The sequence below is a fragment of the Tiliqua scincoides genome, chromosome 7 (genome assembly GCF_035046505.1).
Source record: "Tiliqua scincoides isolate rTilSci1 chromosome 7, rTilSci1.hap2, whole genome shotgun sequence".
Lineage (NCBI taxonomy): Eukaryota > Metazoa > Chordata > Lepidosauria > Squamata > Scincidae > Tiliqua > Tiliqua scincoides.
This window is the reverse complement of record NC_089827.1, coordinates 57,599,912-57,610,855: the sequence shown is the minus strand read 5'-3', so window position 1 is coordinate 57,610,855 and position 10,944 is coordinate 57,599,912. Positions and strand designations below refer to the sequence as shown.

The 10,944-nt window shown below is 42.0% G+C and overlaps 1 protein-coding gene across 1 annotated transcript in view; it reads right to left on the bottom strand.

Annotated features, from left to right (window-relative positions):
• Positions 1-1,657: 1,657 nt before the first annotated feature.
• Positions 1,658-10,944, bottom strand: part of GRAP2 (GRB2 related adaptor protein 2) — a 68,379-nt gene continuing 59,092 nt past the window's right edge. Inside the window, exons 7-9 of the mRNA XM_066633566.1 lie at positions 9,195-9,329; positions 6,321-6,437; positions 1,658-4,484 (exon numbers count right to left, since the gene is read on the bottom strand). Of these exons, the coding sequence (XP_066489663.1) occupies positions 4,308-4,484; positions 6,321-6,437; positions 9,195-9,329 (429 nt within the window). The 3' untranslated portion in view covers positions 1,658-4,307. The remainder of the gene's footprint in view (positions 4,485-6,320; positions 6,438-9,194; positions 9,330-10,944) is intronic.

Below are 10,944 nucleotides of genomic sequence, written 5' to 3'. Positions count from 1 at the left end.
CACAGGAGCCTGTAAATAAAATATGGATTTCTATCATTTCAAGGGCAAAAAGCTACTCTCAGCAGGAACCCAGCTGAGCAATTCTTAGTATGTGCTTTCACTTGCAGTCAAAAACCTTATTCCTTTGTTACCCGTTTTTGCTGTATCATTTGTGTGGAAAAATGGCCTTGTTTACCCAGGTACTCCCTCAGCTGTTATATTTGTTTTATTACCTGTTTGCTCCTACTGTCATTGTTCCTGGGGCAAAATTCTAATCATTTAACTCTTAATCTCCTCCCTTTTCCAGCTTTGCAGTCAGATAGCCATTTTAGGTTCTTTCTTTATTAGGCGAGGAAAAACAAAACTGGGGGAAAGACAGAGGAAATGTTAATGAAGACACTGCGCTTTCACAGATCGCCTTGTAGGTTTAATTCACAAATCAAATTAGAGTACTGTACTTCCTTCCTCAAAAATGGAGGGTTCAATTTGGCTTCATTATATTACTGAAAAAAATGTTAGATGTTTCATTGTTCCGGGTAAGAACATTGGCTCCAATGAAGCTGATCTCTCCCCAAAACATTTTGTAAGAGAAACATGTGACTAGACAACATCATATCATGTGCTGCCATGCCCCCTACCCTGTGGCAGCCAAGAATATAGAGTGGGGGAGATGCAAGACATGATGTGACATATTTTCCTAACTATAATGGGGGGAATGTAGAATTGCTATTTTGGGCGGTAACCCTGTGATAAACGTCATATCTAGTTGCTCCCTGAAATCTAGTCACTAGCTATACTATAGGTCCCCAGCTTATGTAAAGGTTCCGTTCCAGAAAACCTTATGCAAGTTGGAATCAAAAGCAGTATCAGGGGATGCTCGTACTGCTATTTTTTACTCACAGTAACCATCTGATCTGCTGGATTATCAGGAGGTACTGGCTGCTAGGGGTGAGAGGGCAGGAAGCTAAAATCCAAAGCTTCTTCATCCCTAGAAGTACAGCCAGTATTATTGTGTGTCAGGGACTACACTTCCCAAGGGTGGTCCTTAGTGGTAAGCACCAGCAGCTCCTCTAGTCCCTCCCAGTAGAGGCATGGAGCAGAGACATGGAGGAAGCAGAGTTCCCGCCAAAATTACTTGGCTGTAAAATAGTTTGATGTGTTGTGATGGCTGAGTGACTTTGTGTTTGAGTGTATGGAAAGCTTAAGTAGAATCGAGTTTACCTAAGTCAAGGCTTCTGTTACATCAAGGATGTATGGCTTTAGACTATACTCATGCATTAAAAAATCAATTCTTCCTTCACATATTCCTGTTTCACATTTGCAGCTGAAGAATAAGCAACATTGCAAATCTTGTGACAGTTGTTTGTATCCAGACTTTGCTGGTGAGTGCGGAATCATCCCCTGATTTTACTGTACAGTGCTTGTACTGTATTTCAAAGCATAACCCCTTTGCAGAAGATAGTGGTCAGGTTTTGGTATTTAATTCCAATGAAATTAACACTTGTCACTTCCTTGTTGTATCCTGTGGTTACATATTGAACTAAATGATTTTATTCACACTTATGTAATTGAATTTCAACAAAGATGCACAGCAATTTCTGATTCTTGGTTTTAGGAATTTTGTTTTATTTTCTGGTCTTTTCTATTTATAACCATTCCAATTTTCCCTTTTCTTTCCATTGTGCTAAATAGCTATGTTGAGTCAAAAGAATAAAGATGCAAGATATTTTTAATGAGTTTGACTATACATTCTCAGGATTACAGAGTTGCTCAGTCTCTAACACACACAGACACAGACACACACACACACTTAAGTAGAATTAGATCTCTTGTGGCAGCAAGCACATGGTTTTTTTCACAACAAAAGATCAAAGTAGGAATGCTAAAGAGCAATTTGGATTATCATCCCCCAGCACGCAAAATCCAAAGACAATGAGAGCCAGATAAACACATGTTGGGAACCAGGATTGGTAAAAGCTTTCAGGCCTTGTAGTCACCACTTGGCCAGTGCAGTGTCTGTACACAATCACTTTATCCTTCAACAACTTTCTATTGTGGCACGTCTCCTAGAAAATATTAGCAGCCAAAGAGCACATCTGTATGTCTACTATATATAAACAATTTCATGACACTAAAACAATTGCCACACAGTTATAAGTGCAAGAACTTATAACACTTATTATAACTGGAAGCACCCATTGTCCTATTGGTGTCATATAAGCGTGGTCAGATCTGAAAGGATAATGTGGATACATCTACATCACAAATTCAAACTGGTTTAACAGTCAGTCCCTCTGCCCAGGAAATCCTGAAAATAGTAGAATTCATAGGACTCTACAATATCTCAGGATTTGGGTGCAATCCTATCCTGCGCTTGAACAGGCTAGCCATGAGGCTTGTGCTTTATCCAGAGCAGGATAGGGGCCCAAAGTGGCTCAACCAGAGGTAAGGGGAAACTTTTCTCCTTACCTCCAGGTAAACCTCCCTGGCCCCTATAGGTCTCCTCATACTTGCGCCACCTCCTTGCTGACTCACGAGGAAGTGCAAACGTGTCTTATGGCATGTTTATGACCCTCCTAGGCTGGTGTAAGGTATTTGTGCCAGCCCAAATCCATCTCAGGATTGCACTGTTGAATGAGTATCAAACCAATATATGTTTGCAGTGTATGTTCTTGGTATTTATGTGGATGCACTCTTGGGTCCCTGTTAAAGTGTTCCCTTCTCCACATGCAGGGCCAGCCCACTTGTTAGGTGGGTTGAAGTGCCATCTTTGAGTGGCTGGGGAAAATGGCGGACTGAGAGAGTACTCACTGAGCATGCTGCCACCTTCTCTGGTTGGCCACTGGGTGCTTCCACTCAACCATTGCTCAGTTTTATGAGCAACTAATTGAGAGAGGGAGCCTATGAAAGCACTCCTTTGGCTAGCTTGTTTCTCCCAGCGCACCATGGCCACTCATGATCTCTCTTACAGCACAATCCTATACTTGTCTACTCAGAATTAAGGGCCCAATCCTATCCAACTTTCCAGAACTGATGCAGCCATGCAAATGGGTTGTATGCTGCATTCTGTGGTAGTAGGAGGCAGTCGCATTTATTCCCTTATCTTGGGGCTGTATTGCAGCTGCATTTGTGCTAGAAGATGGACATGATTGGGCCCTATTGAATTCAATGGGATTTACTTCCAGGTAAGTGTTTATAGGATTGCAGCCTCAGTCAGCCACTTGAGAAAGCCAGTGAGGGACAGGTCGAGAGACCAAGCTCAGCTGAGAGTACTCTCTCAGCCTGGTTTACTCAGGAAAGGAGGGATGTCTGACTACGATGTGCTTCACACCCCCAGAGAGGGGAAGTGGGGTCTGTTGCTGAGGCCCTGGCTTAAATGCATAATACTACAAAGCTTTCACATTAGGAAAATTTATAAAATAATAATAAAGGGGAATTAGAGTGCTGACACGTATATTGGACCAAGAGTTCCGATACATATTTTCCCCAGAACTTCAAGTTTCCTCCTGCATTCAGAATGAAAAACAGACATAATCAGCAAACTGAATGCTGCTTCAGGCAATTGTCTTGTCCCTCCCACCATGCTTTAGACAAGCTATCTGCCTTCTTAATTTTTAAAGCACTGCATGTACATTTATAGAAGTATACCTTCTTCAACTTCCTTAAAAAAAAAAGTATACAATGAGAGTTAAAATAATTGAAAAACTTGATTTCAGGAAGGGGGGTTGTGACTTCACTAGTTACAGCCAATCAGAGCTTGCAGAGCCCACTTTCGTTGTACTTGTTTCCCCTGAGCTTGCTCTGGGAGAGGAAATTGTATACTTGAATTGGTTACAGCGAGTGTGCTTCCAAGCTTCCAAGCAAGTGTGCATAGCAAGCTCATCACTTAATTATCTAACATCTGTATGAACCCTCAGAAGGTAAAATTGTACCTGAATGATATGTCATGGTTCAGCGGTGACACTCTTAAAGCTAGAAGGTGGTGTGTCCCAAGGTCTTGCTTAAGGAGTACCCCAAGGCCTCTCTAAGGAATTTCCTAAGAGATAGTCACTGAATGTAAGGTGCATGTTAACTCAGATCTGTTAATGAGGGACAATGCAAAGGAAATTCAGCAAGAACTTTTAGACAATCCCTGGCTCCTGCTCTCATTAGGTGCAAAAATATCAGCCCTCCCCTTTTAATAGGCATTTTAATATATCAACTACTCAACAGCTAATGTTGTGATCATAAAAATTGTGTGTCACCCAAGTGCATGAAGGATGTTTCTTTTACTTTTGCTGTTGGCAAGATGGCAGGCATTCCTATTAAAACAGACATAGTCCCAAACACTATGTCATAGGTGCTACGTAGTTGGCAGGAAAGAGACCACATTCTCCATGCAAACAGCCTTTCCACCAATAGGCATCAGAGTTGTCCAGGACTTCTATGACATCTCCACTGCAGAACCCAAGCTCATCACACTCCACTGCCTCAAAGTCATACATGGCATGGACCCATCGTGGACGCTAAGAATGGAGAAAGTAAAAGGACAGTGTCAGCCGTTGTTACAAGTCTTCTGTAATCCTATACATGCTTTCCAGGGAATAAACCCCACTGACCATAACAGAACTTACTAGGATTGCACTACTACAGATCTCACCCATTCAAAAATGCTCTCCCCAAGCCACCAACAACTTTTCCATATGTTCCTGAATGCACAGTAAAAGTGTGGCAGTTGTTTCTCATCAGTTGCAAAGAGTCTGCACATCCTCTTTCAAGGTTGTATCTCTGTTGGATGGATGATCCCACCATGCCTAATACTTTGTCCTTGAGAAAATAAGATATTTATTCTAAAGGTCAACCCGAACTCCTTGCCCCCTTTGCCTAAGGCAAGGTGAGCCATGGCTACCACTTCACTTTGTATGTGCTCAAGTGTGCATGCAACCCTTTACCACTTCCTCCTTCTCTACCTCCTTTTCTCACTAACAAGCTAATTAAAAAAACAGGAAGAGGAAAGTATGGTGACTTAGAATGAATCTCCCAGGAGATGCTCTAGGATAGCAATTTTCAACCACTGCGCTGAGGCACAATTGGATTGCAGGTATGCTGCAGGAGTTTGGGGGAGGATCATTTATTAGTAGGGCCATTGGGAGATGTGAGCCCCCTCCCAGCAGTGTGGAGTGCCTTGTCAGTTGTCAAAAAAAACTTAAAGTGTGCCCTGCCTTGACAATTTTAGTGCCTTGTGAGTGTGTCGTGACATGAAAAACTGAAAATTGCTGCTCTGGATCATCACTTACAACAAGATATTTCCATTTTTGTCATTTTGCTTTTTAAAATCAGCCTAACAGTATGGTGAAGAGCTAGTAAGGGGTGGTGGGCAGATGGGCTGGAGACCAGCTGAGCTGGCTAATGGGTGAGATGCACACTTGCACCAATCCACTCTTCAAGGTGTGTTTCATCCAGCCTCAATAAGAGACCAATCTTGCTTGCTCCAGATACAACATCAATCCCCTAATTCCTTTGTATCCCTCTACTCTTTTGTGTCATAACCCCTTTCCCTAAATTCTGTCTCCTTTAGACACACTGTTCCTTGTTTCGAAACTTGGTATAAATTATCGATGACACTATCATGGTTACTAGGTGTGGATGCTGACTGGAATGTGATTGAGTGAGGGTTACAGACATCAGCTGGATAGCATCTGTGACATCCATGGCAATGAGCAACTCAATTCTTCCAGTCCATCTCAGTTCCATCTGATGAATTCTGAGGTTGTTATTTTAATAGTTTATTATTTTTTTTAATACTGTAGGCTCCTCCAGTTCAGATGTGAATCCCCAGTTCAAGTGCTAATCCACTGTTTAAAAAAAATAAATCAAGAGCCACAAGACTTCATCCCATCTCTCCCTGCCCTAGCCACAAACACTACCCTTTCATTGTATGAACCTTGCCTTTAAGAAGTTGGAAAATGTTCTTGCTACTTTTGTGCTCCATCACTGTAAGAAAGAGGTTATAATGCAAACATCTTACCTATCTCCCCCACACAACACTGCAGCAACTGATGGTGCAGGATCAACACAAGTACAGTTTGGGGGGGGGGGAATAAAATCCAGGTTTTTTTTAACCATCTGGAAAGCACATATGTTAACAGCAGGTTAAGGTTTGGGATATTGTTATCTGTTTCCCACCATGGACTCGAAAGGCTACTTAAGTTCCCAGTTTGCACACACATTTTGCATGTCACTCTTCCTTTCAAGTGCCATGTACAGAATAATACATTTGTTTTGGCTCTATGAATGGAAACAAATTTTCTTAGTCGTCCCCCCCCCCCAACTCTGACTTATAAAAGACAGGCCTGAAGTACCTGTGGTTGCTGTGCTGGATCTGTGTGCCTTCGGAACATAGATGGTGTGCTTCCCGGTTTATGGTCTCTTTGGCCCGGATGTCCTTCTTGAATGTCCAGACTTCTACCACGTCTGTCCTAGAAAGCAAGGAGAAGAATATCCTGTGGTGCAACTGGGAGTTTTCATCATTAGTTATAAGCAAAAGACAGTTTGGAACAACTGCTGCCCATAGTTATTTGACGCTGGCTTTGGTGATGAATTAATTTTCTTATACATGATGAAATTGTTATATGTGTCTCTTTAATTAAAATTACTCAACTATTAATTATTTTTCCATTTCTTGCTGATACTGAAAATTCTTTCATCTCCTTTACTTCTGCAATTTATTACAATTTACATTGGCTGAGTTTGGGATTAACTTGAATGTCCATCTTTGCACATTTCTCTTCCTTGTGAAGTTTTATTGATAATACCAGCTATTCTGCAGAGTGATGCAACTTATCCTATGCAAACTTCTTGTTATCTATTCTGACTTATTTTAGGATGGTATGAAAGGCAGTTGTGGTTTCTCCTTGGAAGAACTGAATTAAAGTTGCCCCAATAAAGAACTATAATGCTTAAAACATATTGGGCAATAAATGATCTTCTCTGCACCTTGAGGTCTCTTCCCCTTTTGTCCTTGTAATACCATGGATGGGCAGCCTTCAGACATTAATGGTCCAATTCATGACAGCAGATCTTGCAATCCGTGGTCATAAATGGACAAACAAGGGTGCAAACATCGCACTGCCACTGCGTGCAACAGAGCCACTGGTGGAAACAGCAAGAGGCTTCATGCGCATGTTAGAACCACCCAGATGCTCCTCCAGTCCAGGTAAGATGGCAGAGGGGGCAATGCATGGGTGATTTGAGGTGGGGAATGGGCCAAACCGAGGGGGCAGTTTGAGGGCAGGAGGGGGAGTTTCTTGGCAGCAATCACACACACCAGTTCCTATATCCCTTTCCTGGCCTGGACCTGCCCCCGTGGCTCTCCCCAGACCTATGCAAGCAAATAGCTGGTGTGGGTCCAAGGAGCCCTATTGGTGATCAGGTGGTCTACTGGGAAGTATGTAAAATATATTTTTACCTATCTGTCACTGGCCATAGCATACAACACATGGTCCATTGGCATGGCTGTATATTATGACTGGTGGGAGACAGACTGGGCTGTCAATCTCCTGCATCTTTTAAGTTTGTGTAGCAGAATAAATTATACTTCCTCTATCACTGAAAGATTGACCATCCCTGCTTTCTATTGTGCAATGACATCCCTCATAGATGTTTGCCTTGAATTAGCTACAGTGAAGAGCAATGCATTTTTAGAGCTCACATTTTCCTTTTCCTGTTCTGGCATATTGAAGTCATCTATAACTTCTCAAATGCCATTTTTTGATGCCTATACTGTTGGGGCAGAGTGGGGTGCAGAAGTGGGGGCAGCCATTATTATGGGAAATGTACTGGCCACTCCAGAGTATAGCTGTTGTCAGTAAAGTTCACCTGCAGGAAGGGAGGCAGTATAATAGTCTCTGTTCACCATAAAAATAACCCCTGCCCTCGAGATCTTCTAACCTCCTTGTTTGTAGTTCAGGACATATTTTCCAATTTCCTTTTACAAAATGTAACATTTCGAACTGCCCCCAAGGGCTTCTTGCCTGCATTTGAGCCAGCACAAAAGGTCAATGTGATTCAATACAGATATGGATGTCAGTTGTTCCCTGCTAGAGATGTTAAGTGTGAGACAAACTCAGCTTGGCTTTAAAATGGAAGGGAGTGCATGTGCACACATATGTATGTCTATATATTGCATGTTTAGTTCACTTTTCTGGGTCATGTCAGACATGTGACTCATAAACAGGTGGCCCACTAGTTTTTGATGAGATTTAGCCTCCCTTGCTTCCTGCTCCATTACTTCCTGGCTGCTCTTGTCAAACATGGTGCAGGTGAGAATTGTTTTATTCCATTTGGAGATCAGTCTTCTCCTTAGATTGTGGAGTATTTCTAAGTTTCTAGCTCCATTTCCTGCTCCAAGCAGCAGTCAGCCCCTTCTCCACTACGCGACTTTTCCCACACAAATCATCCAAGATTCTTAGAATATTTTACACATGCATCCCTTGCCATGCATGCGTATATCATGTTTTACATGATATAAACACATATATCATACATATACATGTTTTACACACATCATGTTTTACACACAATGGTATACCTGAAGGGGAAATTGTCCCGGGGCACCATCCAGCAGGAGATGGCATCGCAACCCCCTTCCCCTGCCACTTTTTTCCCCCCTTTATGTCTTTTTATGGGGGCCTTAGAAGCCCTTCTAAGGCCTCTGGAAGGCCTAAAAACTTCACCCAGTTTTCAGTGAAAACCGGAACTTATGTTTTTAGGCTTTCTGGAGGCCTCGGGGGGGGGGGGGTCATGCGTAGCTGCTTTGGCCTTCAGAAGGCCTAAAAATGTCAGTTCCAGTTCTGTCTGAAAACCAGAAGTGATGTTTTAGACCTCCAAGCCACATGGGGGGGGGGGGCATTTTGTGGTCCTGGCCCCAGGTGGCGCAGGGGCCAGAATTGCAATTGCTTACACAAGCTAGAGAGGATTCATGGAAAAAAAAACAACAACTCCAAATTGCACTTTGGTTTGCTTTGAACTATGCTGTGAACTGCAAAGTGTTATACCTAAAAAAATTTTTTTAAATTGGTTTTTAGATTTGTCATATTGAGATGCTCCACTGCTCAGCATGAGCATAATCCTAAAATCATTCAGTGTCATGAATGAAGATAACAACATGCATGACAGTGCAGTTCTTAAATATGTAGACATGGGACCTTGGGTTCACCTTTGGTTCTCCATGTTACCTGCTTCTGATGCTGAGATGAGAAATGATCCGCATCTTTCTTGCGTCCTGACACTCCTACTTCTTTTGCAGGTGGTCCTGCACTTCGGTGAAGCACTTCCTGTGCCTTTTTGGCCAAGCTCCAACTACCACTTTCCTGGAAGAAAAGCAAATCATACAAAGTGAAGTTCCTTTGTCTATTTTGCCATATTCACTATTTTCCAATCAAGAGAAGGAGATATGACAGATGAATTCATGCAAAACTGGATCTTATTTATAAACTATTGAAATTATAAGGTCATTATCTATATAGGCTAATCCGTAGTATAATCTATGGTATAGTTATGGTATGGGAGATTTCCTACTTTGCCCTCTGCACACTAATTTTAGTTGGGGGGGGGGAACTCCTCTGAAAGCCAATGAAACATTTTTTCACCAACTAAAAATAGGGCACATGGTGAGGGCCCATGATCAGGAACAAAGCTGTAGCAGGAGCAAAACACTAAAGACCCCACCCACCCACTGCAGTTTCACTTTGTTTTGTGGTCTTTATAACAAATAGCACATCAACTAATATTTACTTGATAGTCAGGGATGGCACTAGTTTTGGGGAAGCCTTGTGGAATCTCCCCATTACCGTGCTGGCCCCCACCCCTTCACATGTACACAGGACAAACTCTGAGATGAAATTAAACATTATTTGACACAAATAATAATATACAGTAGCTGAAATGATGCATGCGGTAATCTAGGCTGCTATGAAAGCTGTTATTTAGGGCAGATACATTAGTGAAACAAGCACTATTAAAAAACACAAGGCAGTCAGAATGGAGCTACAAATAGAAATTACTAAACTAGAAACAGCTCATTAAAAAGAGAACAATAAAGTTAAAAGAAAATCCAGTTTCACTTCAAACTCCATTTATGCTGATGTGTTGTACTTTTTCTGTAAAAATCTGTTTTCATTTTCTGCATCAAGTCTGTTTCAAAGTAAGAATGTTATTTAAAAAAAAAAAAAGAAACATTCTCTCAGGGGCCTTCATTTTGCTCCCACTGTCTGGAATGGCTCCAAAGGAGAGGGGCTGCTTGCATGCTGCGGTGAGGCTCCCTGCAAAACATAGTGCTTTGCACCCCCTCTAGCTACACCACTGGATTCCATGACAGTCCAACCACACTTAACCACAAGTGTCTTTGAACTTGTTTTCAAAACTAAGGCTTGGGCTTAGTTTGTCTTAGCAACTGGATCTGCCTATATATGCTGTCCTGTAATCCTAGCGAGTAAGCACAACAGTGGAGGCAGGTTCACTTTCCCTAACCTTTCCTTTTCCTATGCATTACTCAGTACAGATGCCAGCCCCTCTCTCTCCTGCTGTTTTCACAAATCAGGCTTGAATCACCTTTGAACCACTTATGTGGCCTTTGTGATAATTGCTAATGCAGAAGAGAAAGCAGAAAAAGAGGCCTTTGCAATGCAAATGAGCAATTTTGACCCCCTGCAGGTTTTGCATTCACAGTACAAATCCATTTAAACAAAAATGAAGTCCTGCAGTGAAAGGCATTCTATTGATCATATCTAGCCTTAAACAACCTGTTTAATAGATGCTGCGCTCCTCTGTCTTGCCTTCTTCCTCCTCACTCGTCTTCTGCTGCTGCTGTGGGCAATATGGCCTGCCATCAATTGAAATGAATTTCTTTAAATCCTAAGGCAGAGTTTTTAAAATGAACCACTGGTTGATAGGGAGTTTTTAACAATATAACCCTGTGTCAGTAAT